Raw genomic sequence first — 12,399 nt, 5'->3', positions numbered from 1 at the left:
GGTGAAGGCGTGTGTGGTCCTCCACAATTATATTCTGTCCAAAGAGAGACTGAACGTGGATCTCGATGAAACCATAGCCAACCCATTGCCCGATTTCCATGATCATCTTCTGAGGACAAGTGTGGAAATTGCGCAGATGAGGGATCGTTTTGCGGCCTATTTTGTGTCAGATGTTGGCCGTGTGTCATGGCAAGATACAATGGTGTAGTAAACTGTTGGACTGTATTCTGGTGTGACTATGCTAAAAATAGTTCACCAATGTAATGTGCCTTATCTAAAAAACTTGGAACCCTTTGTTTTTAAAATGTTGTGTTTTAATAAAAAAATTTTCTTCAGTTTTCTACCCTGCTTCAAAGACAAAATTTATACCATACCATATAACATATTTATTTGTTTGTCAGATCGCCGTGTATCGTTGTGTTTTGACAGCAAAAACAACGATACCAGCGATGTTTTACAATGGTAATCAGGGTAAATATCGGCTTACTAAGCGTAGGGCGGCGCTTAGTAACCTGATATTTACCCTGTTTACCAGTGTGAAAGTTTTAAAAAAAAACAGGACATATACTCATCTTCGCGTCCCCCGGCGGAAAGTGAATGCACAGCACAGCGGTGATGTGACCGCTCTGCTGTTAGGGCCGTCACTCAGTCAGGGCAGGGAAGCGGACGCCGGGGGATGCAATTCTGAGTGTATGTACTGTTGTTTTATTTACATTTAACACTGGTAACCAGGGTAATCATCGGAAGCACGGCGGCCTGCGCTTAGCAACCTGATGTTTACCCTGGTTACCCGGGGACCTCGGCATCGTTGGTCGCTGGAGAGCTGTCACACAGACAGCTCTCCAGCGACCAAATAGCGATGCTGCAGTGATCTGCATCATTGTGTGTTTCGCTGCAGCATTGTTAAGTGTGAAGGTACCTTTACGGTATGTGTCCACGTTCAGGATTGCATCAGGATTTTGTCACGATTTTTCATCAGTATTTGTAAGCCAAAACCAGGAGTGGAACAATTAGAGGCAAAGTAGAATAGAAACATCTGATCCACTTTTGTATTTATCACCCACTCCTGGTTTTGGGTTACAAATACTGATGAAAAATCGTGACCAAATCCTGATGCAATCCTGAGCGTGGACACATACCCTTAGTGATTGAAAACACCTCATACACTTTAGTGTTTGTAAACACCTCATACAGCAATGAGAGACACACCAAAAAAGGCAAAATAAAAATGGTAAAAATAGTGTCTGACATTGCATATATGAGTTGTTTGAAGCACAAAATATGTGTAGACGGCGCACGGTGTGACTTGCTGAGAAGTATACAGGAAAATAAGAGCAAATATTGTATTAAAACCAAAATTTTTTATTGGGGGGAAACAGAAAAAAAAAGGGGAAATAAACTTAGGGGGTATCAACCTGTGCCACCATGGGGGAATGGTAGGTTTCTTTTTGGGAATGGGGAGCGGAAAATGAGGATGATGACGACGAGGAGGAGGATGTTGACCTATTATAGTCCAGGAGGCTGGATGGCAGGTCTAAACCCTCCGCAGGGTATAATGGGGAGGAAACCGCCACCTCTGTAGGGGAGGGAGGAGGCAACACGAGCCTTTGTGAGGTTCTTGGTTGGCTCTGGCTGCTCCTGCTGCGGCTAGAGCCCCGACGTCTACTTGTTGTTTGTACTGGAGCAGCCAGAGCCTCAGTGCGTGTCCTCTTGCTTTTGTGTTTTCTTTTCCTTTTCTTTCCACGATCTCCCCTAGAATGATGGCTGCGGGAGGATGAGGGCCTGGCAGGAGCAGGAGTCGGCGGCACACTGCTATGGTGCCTGTGGTGGCGTCGCTCGGCACTTGGACCAGGGTGGGGTGGCTGGAGTGGCTCTGCAGCAGTAGTCGGAGTCATGCTAGCCAGCGATGGCACTACGGGCAGTGTCGCTGACTGCATGACCCGAGCCTGCTGCAGAGCCCTCACGTAGGAAGTGTTGCAGTCCTGCATCACCGAAATCTGGAGTTCCGGCGTAAGGTGTTCCACCATGCCCTTACCAATAGTGCTTAAAAAATGTTTTGCCGGATTTGAGAGCTCGGCTTCCAGATTTTCAAGGCGCCGTTCGATACTGGACAGACGAGTGTCCATTTTATCGCTCAGCGCCTTGAAACAGTTCTGGAAAACCGTGCTCAAATGCAAAAATTCGGGCATGGCTGGCCTGTCCGAGGCCCGCTGGCGCTGTCGGGAATTCCCAAACGAAGGTGCGCCAGAGGCCTCGTGCAGGGGAACACCTGATGGACCGGCTGCCGGTTCTCCAGATGGTGGTGCAAGCCTGCTGTCGCTGTGGGAGGGCTGTGACGGGTCAGATGGCGATTCATGAAGGTCCGCTCCTGCGGGGCGAGCTCGCTCGAGGGTGCTGCTGTGTGTCCTGTGAAAAGATAAGGAAAGAATTAGCCTTCAATTAATTAACTATCACATACGCCAACTCCTGTAATAAAATTAACATTACATGACACATCAATACATTATCCCCTGTCTCTCAGTCTGTGTGGCCTATAATAAATTGCTGATTGTTATCGCCAGCTGACCATTAGGGCTGACGATAACAATCATGGACATACCTACGGCAGAAAATGACTGGTCATTCCCGCTGCCAAAGCCAATGCATACCTCTGTCATCGTTTTCAAAAAATTTTTGAAAAAAAAATCTTTCTTGATGCTGCCTATGCGGCCAAATTAGTAAAAAATTTAAAGTCAAGAAAAACATTTAAAAAAAAAAAAAAAAAGTCACTTTGCTGATCTGATCGCAGGAACGGCCATGACGTTAGGATCATGTGATCCAGACGTCATCATTATTCCTGCGATCAGAACTACCCTGACTCAGAACGTAACCTGTCATGGACTACAATGACTCACGCCTAACCCAAAAAATTACTAATGGGCTATATACCATTCCACTAGGGTAAAAGGATGGCCAAAATGCTACGATGACTACATGGATGGCCAATACACTATGTTCCTTTGGAAATATACTATGTGTATATGTAGATAGAAGGTGTACTATGTGGCTGCGATATAGTGGCCTGGCAATATACTATGTGGATGCACAATGTACGTGGCTGGGCAATGTACTATGTGGCTGTGCAATATGCTATGTGTCTGGGCAATGTACAATGTGGCTGTGCAATATGGTATGTGTCCAAAATACTTACTGTCGGCGGGTAAGGACCGGTCTTAGGAACTGGAGTGCCCTGTTATATTTATAGGGCACCGACTTGGACGCAGCAGCACCACTCCGAGCTTGCTCCTCCGCAGCACGGATCCCCTTATTGAAACGGTCCTTCATGGATCGCCATCTGGTCCTCAACTTTTTCACTGTGAATGTAAAGACAAAAAAATGGTTACATATTTAGCATTTTAAAAGGATAAAACAACCGTGTGCGATGCAAAGTTTAGGCGTTGATCGCATCACACACGGTTGTGTTTATCCTGGCAAGATGGGTCATAGCAGCGTATCTGCAATACTCACTAAAGTTGCCTTTGGCCTTCGCTGAGGCACTGTCAAAGCCATCCCACAGCGACTTTGCCACCTCTGCCCACAAACGCCTCGACACCACCTGGTCCATGTGCCGAGGGTCACGGCTGTCCCACAACGGGCCACGCTCCTGGATGCTGGAGATCAGGAGGTCCACATCAATACTGTCTCCTTGGGCCCGTTGTGAAACCTAGAAAAATTAGAAAACAAATAGGTTACAAATATGCAAATAATAACAACCACCAGTACCTGGCATGATAGGTACCTTTGCCCTATCCTTTGCCATTTGATGTATGTATATTGATGTTTTCTACACCTGTGTTTTGGAATGTTTGTGTGCAGGGAGTTCAACTTTATTTTACCTTCCCCCAATACTTGCTGCCCTGAAAATCTATAATGTAATTAAAGGCCCCGTCTCACATAGCGATTTACCAACGATCACGACCAGCGATACTACCTGGCCGTGATCGTTGGTAAGTCGTTGTGTGGTCGCTGGGGAGCTGTCACACAGACAGCTCTCTCCAGCGACCAACGATCAGGGGAACGACTTCGGCATCGTTGAAACTGTCTTCAACGATGCCGAAGTCCCCCTGCAGCACCCGGGTAACCAGGGTAAACATCGGGTTACTAAGTGCAGGGCCGCGCTTAGTAACCCGATGTTTACCCTGGTTACCAAAAAAAACAAACAGTACATACTCGCCTTCTGATGTCCGTCAGGTCCCTTGCAGTCTGCTTCCTGCTCTGACAGTGCCGCCGTACAGTGAGAGCAGATCACAGCGGTGACGTCACTGCTGTGCTGTGCTCTCACTGTACGGCCGGCGCTCACAGTCAGAGCAGGAAGCAGACGGCAAGGGACCTGACGGACATCAGATGGTGAGTATGTACTGTTTTTTTTTTTTTACATTTACGCTGGTAACCAGGGTAAACATCGGGTTACTAAGCGCGGCCCTGCGCTTAGTAACCCGATGTTTACCCTGGTTACCAGTGAAGACATCGCTGGATCGGTGTCACACACACCGATTCAGCGATGTCACCGGGACCTCACCGACCAAAAAACGGCCCAGGCCATTCCGACACGACCAGCGATCTCACAGCAGGGGCCTGATCGCTGGTACGTGTCACACATAGCGAGATCGCTACTGAGGTCGCTGTTGCGTCACAAAACTTGTGACTCAGCAGCGATCTCGCTAGCGATCTCGCTATGTGTGACGGGGGCCTAAGCTTAGTAAACATCCCTAGTGAAAGCAGGATGCTCCTCAAATGTAATGTTCCTCACAGCAGGATGCTACTGAAAAAAAAAGTAAAAAAAAAAAAAATACTCACTCGCCGGCCTGACGCCACATCTTGGCCCCGATCTCTCTGCTCCCGCTGACTGCCTTCCCCCTCACTTGAAGAAGCCTGGAAAAATTGTATACAAAAATTATTGTCAATGCTACAAATGGCAGCGAATAGTAAGCAACTGGACATAATTACTCACCGCACTCCCCCGCGCCGATTGGCTATGCTCAGATGAACTTGGCATTCTTGCAAGTTTGTTCTGCAATGAAAAAATGAGCAAAAAATCACATCCAATGCCACATACAATAAAATAGGCCCAAAACATTAAAACAACCACAATTGACTGTTGACTGATAGGACAATGCAAACTCAAAAAGCGACACCACAACGCCATACATTGCAAGAGAATACAATCGAAGAAACAATACAAGAATAGACCCAAACAAAATTAAGCAAAAATAGACACCTATGCCAAAATTTTTAAAGATAAAAACTTAAAAAAAAAACATTAGAGGAAAAAAAAAGGCACAATGAAATAGCAAACTAATGAACGCCATAATTTACAATTACAACAAGACATGATCCCAAACAACACCATCTGGTGACATCCACCGAAGTACATCAGAAAAAGGCGATAAATACCATTCTAGCTAATAAGCAATAAACATTACGGGACAACCGCTGTTACAATATACAGCAACCAAAAGAAAAACCATAGTCAAATAGAAAAGAAAACACAATAAATTTAAAAAAAAGGTCCCCAATTAAAAAAAAAAAAAAGGACATACTACACACTTGGCAATGGAAACATTCAAGAAAGGAGATACATACGGAAGCCATACGGAAAACGACGTAAAACCATCATAGATAAAAATCAAAAAAAAAAAAAGGGAAAATACAATTGAAAAGAGAATTGCATAGCAGCACGGAACAATACAATACAAATGAAACATCATAAATGTAGCCCCCCCACCAGCAAGAAAAGACACTCAAGGAAAGAAAAAAAAATGGCAACAGCATAATAAAACACAGCAAGACATGAGCCAAGAAAACGCCATACGGTTACCCCCAACAATAGAAACCATAAAAAGACATGCACCAGAAATTTACCAAGAAAAAATGAGCCAAAAAAAATACATTGAACAACCGCATGACACCAGAACAACCCAAAATCCATAAAACCAATCCAAAACCAAGCAAGGCCGGTGACAAGAAACGCCATCATATAACGGCAGAAGTACATCAAAACCAGATTAAAAAACACAATTTTTCACTAACAACCCACAGTGCCATAACCGTACAATAGCACAGACCAAACATTGCACAAATTAAATCAAAATCAAAAAATAAAACACAGAATAAAAAATATTCAAAGAGAAATATATACTTACAGGTTTGTCAAGCAGATTCTCCTCTCTGTGTCTTTTCTCCTCACAGTCTGGTCAGCACTGAATAGCCTTGTGAAAGACAATGACAACCCCCCTTTTTTTTATATATATATATATAGTGTTTTTTTAGTGTCTAGACAAAGTCTAGACAATGTTTTGCATTTTTTATTGGAAAACGCATGCGTCGTACAACGCACCACGACGCAAGTACTTGCGTCGTCTGCGTTGTCAACACAAGTCAATGGGGAAAAAGACGCATCGACGACGCAAACACGACGCATGCGTTTTTTACAAAGTCTGCGCCGCCCAAAAAATGCAACATGTTGCGTTTGCCGCGCCCTGACAGGTGCGCCCTAACGCCGCATGCGGCGTACAACGCAACAAAACGCATGACAACGCATGTACATGCGGCGCCATGCGGCCCCAATGTTAAAGATAGGGCCGCACGCCGCATGCGTTTTGTTGCGGCGACGACGCTGCGGCGCACACCGCAAATGTGAACGTAGCCTTACACCTTAACCACTTTTGTTTCCTTTATTACCCAATACTCACTCCACACTTCTCTATCCTGCTAATCTCTAAATGTAATATATCCAAAAAATGACTAACACTTCAAAGTAGAGAAGCCCAGATTTGGACTGACTGGAATGAAGAGAACCAGAATGGTTAGCTAAAATAATTATACTTTATTCATACACTAGCTGTACTACCCAGCTTCGCCCGGGTTAATGACTGCTGTTAGCAAAATAGAATGTGTTAACAAACATTTATTCTGCACACAAAAACCACAAAACAGATAGAAATGTAATTATTAAAAGGCAAAAACTAAGCTAATAGAAGCATTTCACAACATATATTTCAACACCAGAGATATTCCACACAGATTAAACTAAATTGGCCAAGTAATGTGAAGTAATCTTCTACTACTTATTCGATAAACGACATTCTTAGTTTTTCCTTCAGGTGCAAAGACGAACAGATTTTTGGCTGTTCCAACTCTTGAACAGGCCACATAAAGTTGACCATGAGAAAAGCATGGAGATTGTAAATCGATTCCAACTACTTTCAAGGACTGTCCCTGAGCCTTGATGATGGACATAGCAAATGCCAGTTGAACAGGAAACTGGAGGCGTTTAAAATCAAAAGGCAAATCAGATGGAATGAGAGGAATTGTTGGAATGAAAACATCTTCTGTGGCACATCCTGTCAAAATGGTTGCCTCAATTACATGTGGAAACAGGTTCTTAAAGGGAACCTGTCACCCCCAAAATCGATGGTGAGGTAAGCTCACCGTCATCAGGGGCTTATCTACAGCATTCTGTAATGCTGTAGATAAGCCGCCGATGTTACCTGAAAGAGGAGAAAAAAACGTTAGATTATACTCACCCAGGGGCGGTCCCACTCCGATGGGCGTCTCAGGTCCAGTACAGCGCCTCCCATCTTCATTCCATGACGTCCTCTTCTGGTCTTCACGCCGCGGCTCTGGCGCAGGCGTACTTTGCCTGCCCTGTTGAGGGTAGAGCAAAGTACTGCAGTGCGCAGGCGCCGGAAAGGTCAGGGAGGCCCGGCGCCTGCGCACTGCAGTACTTTGCTCTGCCCTCAACAGGGCAGACAAAGTACACATGCGCCAGAGCCACAGCGTGAAGACCAGAAGAGGTCGTCATGGAATGAAGATAGGAGGCGCCGGAGCGGGCCTGAGACGCCCATTTGACCGGACCGCAGCGGGACCGCCCCTGGGTGAGTATAATCTAACCTCTTTTTCTCCTCTTTCAGGTTACATCGGGGGCTTATCTACAGCATTACAGAATGCTGTAGATAAGCCTCTGATGACGGTAAGCTTACCTCACCATCGATTTTGGGGGTGACAGGTTCCCTTTAATCAAGAGTCTTGCTCCATTTCACAGCTTTGGTGGATCCAAATTTCTCAATAGCAGAATAGGTGCTCCAGGTTTTAGAAAGAGGTTGTGAGGAGGAAGTCCTTGTGGCTCCTAGGAATTGAGGAACTCTGTTGGATAAAATAATGCTTGAGCAGGGTCTATTACTGTATCCACTGACTTGTAGGTCGTGCACACACCTGGAAGGAGATTTAGAATTTGAAGATTGATCTTGTTGACGCTGTCATTTTTGGGAGATAGAATAGCCGTTTCACACAGCCAGCCAGAATTTTTGAAGTGGAGTTGAATGTTTGGAAAAACTTTTGCTTTCAACTCCTCAATGGAAGTCACAATGCAACAAAAGTTGCTTGGGAAGGTGATCTGTCCAGTGGTTGAGTTTACTGGTGCCTTGCCATCTCCAATAGTCAACAGCTGGCTCGAAAACAGTCCAGCAGAAACATCGCCTGTCATGTAGACCCTCATGTTTGTGTTCAGTGACATTTTCTTTACTTTTTCCCAAAGGTACGATGCTTTGAGACAGGCATTGAGTTAGTCTGCAGGGGTTGATCTTGGAATAACAGGTACTGTTTGGCGGAAGTCACCTGCCAAAACAACAACTACTCCTCCCATGATATATTTGTTGCTACGCAGGTCTTGCAGCAGTCTTTCCACTGCTTCCAGAGCCCTTTTGTGTGACATGGTGCATTCATCCCAAATGATGGCACTGCATTTTTGAAGCAATTTAGCCAGTTCTGATCCCTTGGCAATATTACACACGGGGCTGTCAGTATGAGACAGGTTAAGTGGTAGTTTGAATGTTGAATGTGCTGTCCTGCCACCTTTGAAAAGCGTAGCTGCAATTCCAGAAGATGCCACTGCAAGGGCAATTTTTTTTGTTGTCGAAATTTTGCCAGGAGCAAGTTGATTACAAATGTCTTTCCTGTTCCAGGAAGACAATCCCACCTTTGTTGGTTTCACTGAAACTTAAAATGTAGTTATAGGCGTCCCTTTGATCTGGTACCAGTATTGGCTCGTTCTGAGACACAAATGCTGTCAGTTCATCAATATTGTACTTTGTTTCTATGAAAATCTCCCTACACATTTGGATGCCTTCAGGATTTCTTATTGGAGCAGGCAAACCAAGCAACTGTAAGGCTTTTCCTGACATTGATATGCACTGATCTTCAAGGAGCATTAAAGTTTCATTGAACATTTCCTCAGTGAAGTTGGTGAGTTGCTGAGGATTTTCCCTTCTAATCTGCATGAGGATGTCCTCACTGAGATCAGTTTTGTACTTTGTCCAAATCTCAAGAGGATTTGAAATGCTACAGGTTGTTAGAATAATAGCAAAGAGGTGTCTTAGTCGCTTTGGGGTTTGTGTGGCTGCTGCTTCACTGAGGGTTATGTCCCAGTGTCCATCATTTTCCAGAAGTCCTTTTCTTTGGCAAGCTTCCCTGAATATTTCACACACATGGCCTCCGACGGTTTTCAGGTAAGAAAATGAAGTAGGGCCTTTGAAAACATGAAGTAACATGCGCAGGTAGAAGCACTCTGCATTTGACGGATGAACAGCGTAGACGCGACCAAGAGTATCAGTTGCTTTCACCCCTGGATAGCCTTCAATATCAAGCCCCCGTTTACTCCGTTCCAGTGTTTTTCTGGAAGCATTCCAAGTGTAGTACTTTAGTAAATCACAGTAGAGAATTGTTTTTGCAAAAGGGTCTTGTTGACACAGCTCAAAAAATGCAAAGAGGGTCTCTGTCCATTTTCCAAGTGCACACTCAGATGCACAACTGGTGGGTAGCGCTCATGAATGGAGAATCCTAGTATTCTCCAAACAGCTTCATTGCTGCTTATGTACTTGCCCATCTGGAATGCCTCCATTTCATCAATAATAGGTCCATTTTTCTGGAGTTCAAAAACTGCTTGATCACTTCCTTTGTGGACATATTTGCAGATATACTTGATTGATTTCACAGAGTGGCATGATTCGACATTTATGTGGGCCTGGAAGATTTTTGAGAGCAAAGGGTTGTAAGGCACTACCCACCTGTTGTCAATTTCTATCTCTTGGGGTGATGATCCAACACGCATTTTAAGCTTTGCTGTGAAACCACGATCCCCTGGCTTTCTTCGGTAGACTGGATATCCATCTTGTCCTGTTTGGGTTTCTTGGGCCAGGGATCGTGGGTAATGCTTTGAACACCTGCCATCAATCATACAGGGAGAATTTTTGTTGAAACTCCCACACGGACCATGGATCATATTTTTTGTGATGGTGTCAAACAACAATGGGTCAATCTGAAGGTCTGGCAATTCGGCACTGATGATATTGTCAATTTCGGTAGGCTGTATTTTTTGCTTCAGCCAGATCAAGATGTGGGCGTGAGGAAGGCCTCTTTTTTGCCACTCAACAGAATACATCCAGCACTGCGTCTCACTATAAATATGTGATTTTGTGATGAGATTAGTCATTTTTGAAAGTTTCTGTTTGAAAACCCGAGCAATAAGGTCATGGCAATTAACTGTTTTTTGGCCCGGCAACAGGTGCCCTCCAATTTCCTCCCAGGCAGGATTGCAAGTAAAGGTGATGAAAAGATCTGGACGGCCATATTTTCTCACATAAGTCATTGCATCCTGTGTGTATTCATGCATGTGTCGTGGGCTTCCAGTGACAGTTGATGGAAGAATAACCATTTTCCCCAACTCTTTTGGATCAGCATCATTTGCAACAGCATCTCTAAGGTGAATATATTCCTCTGCCCTGAGCTTCTTTTGATTTAGTCGGATATATAAAAGATGTTCACTCTCAATCTTTGCATACATGTCAACAATAAATTGATGGAAGAGGTGTTTGCATTTCAAGATGTGATTTTCCTCTTCAAATCTTGTAATGATCCTATATGCATAGAAGTCCATGGCAGGCACTTTTTTTTCCTGCAGGGTTGCCTGTTGTAGGATCTGTCTGAAGTATTCCACAGTGATAGCCATCCTTTCCCTGCCAAAAGATGATTGGATATTGCAGTGCATCATAGGACCTGTGAGTTTCTGCTACTCGTTGCAAACTATTGTTCCTTTTCTGAAGCACAATGTCACGGCTTTGAAAATCATTACCTACAATCAAGATGGCTACCTCATCAAATGTGGGAGCATTGAAACGTCGCTGATGTTCACCTTGTCGTGTTTTGTCAACTCGAATGACAACCTTGTAATCGTCATTTGGCATCCATTCAAGTGCAATCTTGAAAAGTTGAACATATGGATTCTTGGAGTGAAGGAACTGCTGCAAAATAGTGACAATATCAAGGCAAGTGTTAGGAATTAAAGAGCATCTCCGCTGAGTCTCTGCTTCTGCTTTTCCCATGAAGAAGAGTTGAAGAAATTGAGGTTCTTCTCCTTGTAATGGAAGCAGTGAGCCAATTGAGTGGTAAACCTGTCCTTGAACTTTAAATGTCGGCATAAATCCTGTTGTAAACATTTCTTTTGTTGCGCCAAATGATGTCATTTGGAAGCAGGAGTTGTACTTCCTGATGTTGTCCAAGAAATGCTTTGATATTGTACTGGTACCTGTCATCAGAGAGTTTAGGGGATCTGGTGGTGACAGGAGAGGTGGAAGTTTTATCTTGCCATTTGCGCAGCATAAACCTGGCAGATCATCTTTCCATTTCAGGGCACTGCAGTACATGCAGACCACATCCATTTTTCCTATCTGGACCTTAGAATTATCCTGATAGTTTATGTCTGACTGGTAACAAAAGGCGGCATGTTTCAAATCTCCAACCATTTCCTGTCCCCTGGTGGAAGAAATAGCAATTATCTTAGTGGCAAGTCGGCCTTCTTTCTGCTGAGATGACTCGTTGGCCCTTGAGGAAGCAGCTCTTTTTCTCTTATCTGCAAGCCTCGCTTCCCTCTCCTCAGAAAGTTAATTGGCTCTTGAGGAAGCACTTCTTATTCTCTTGTCTGCAAGCCTCACTTCCCTCTCCTCAGAAAGTTCATTGGCCCTTGAGGAAGCAGCTCTTCTCTTATCTGCAAGCCTCGCTTCCCTCTCGTCAGAGAGTTCATTGGCTCTTGAGGAAGCAGTTCTTGTTCTCTTGTCTGCAAGCCTCGCTTCCCTCTCAGAAAGTTCATTGGCCCTTGAGGAAGCAGCTCTTGTTTTCATGTCTGCAAGCCTCGCTTCCCTCTCCTCAGAAAGTTCATTGGCTCTTGAGGAAGCAGCTCTTGTTTTCATGTCTGCAAGCCTCGCTTCCCTCTCTTCAGAAAGTTCATTGGCCCTTGAGGAAGCAGCTCTTGTTTTCATGTCTGCAAGCCTCGCTTCCCTCTCCTCAGAGAGTTCATTGGCTCTTGAG

At 44.6% G+C, this 12,399-nt stretch overlaps 1 protein-coding gene across 1 annotated transcript; it reads right to left on the bottom strand.

The window, feature by feature from the left end:
* Positions 1-1,376: 1,376 nt before the first annotated feature.
* Positions 1,377-3,864, bottom strand: LOC143775544 (uncharacterized). The gene is made up of 3 exons (XM_077263799.1): positions 3,508-3,864; positions 3,191-3,353; positions 1,377-2,406 (listed from the first exon to the last, which is right to left on the bottom strand). Exons 1-3 carry the CDS (start codon positions 3,602-3,604, stop codon positions 1,401-1,403), a joined length of 1,266 nt encoding a protein of 421 aa, XP_077119914.1. The 5' UTR covers positions 3,605-3,864; the 3' UTR covers positions 1,377-1,400.
* Between the last annotated feature and the right edge of the window lie 8,535 nt (positions 3,865-12,399).

This window comes from Ranitomeya variabilis, chromosome 5 (assembly GCF_051348905.1).
Source record: "Ranitomeya variabilis isolate aRanVar5 chromosome 5, aRanVar5.hap1, whole genome shotgun sequence".
Taxonomy (NCBI): Eukaryota; Metazoa; Chordata; class Amphibia; order Anura; family Dendrobatidae; genus Ranitomeya; species Ranitomeya variabilis.
This window is presented reverse-complemented; position numbering and strand designations above follow the sequence as displayed.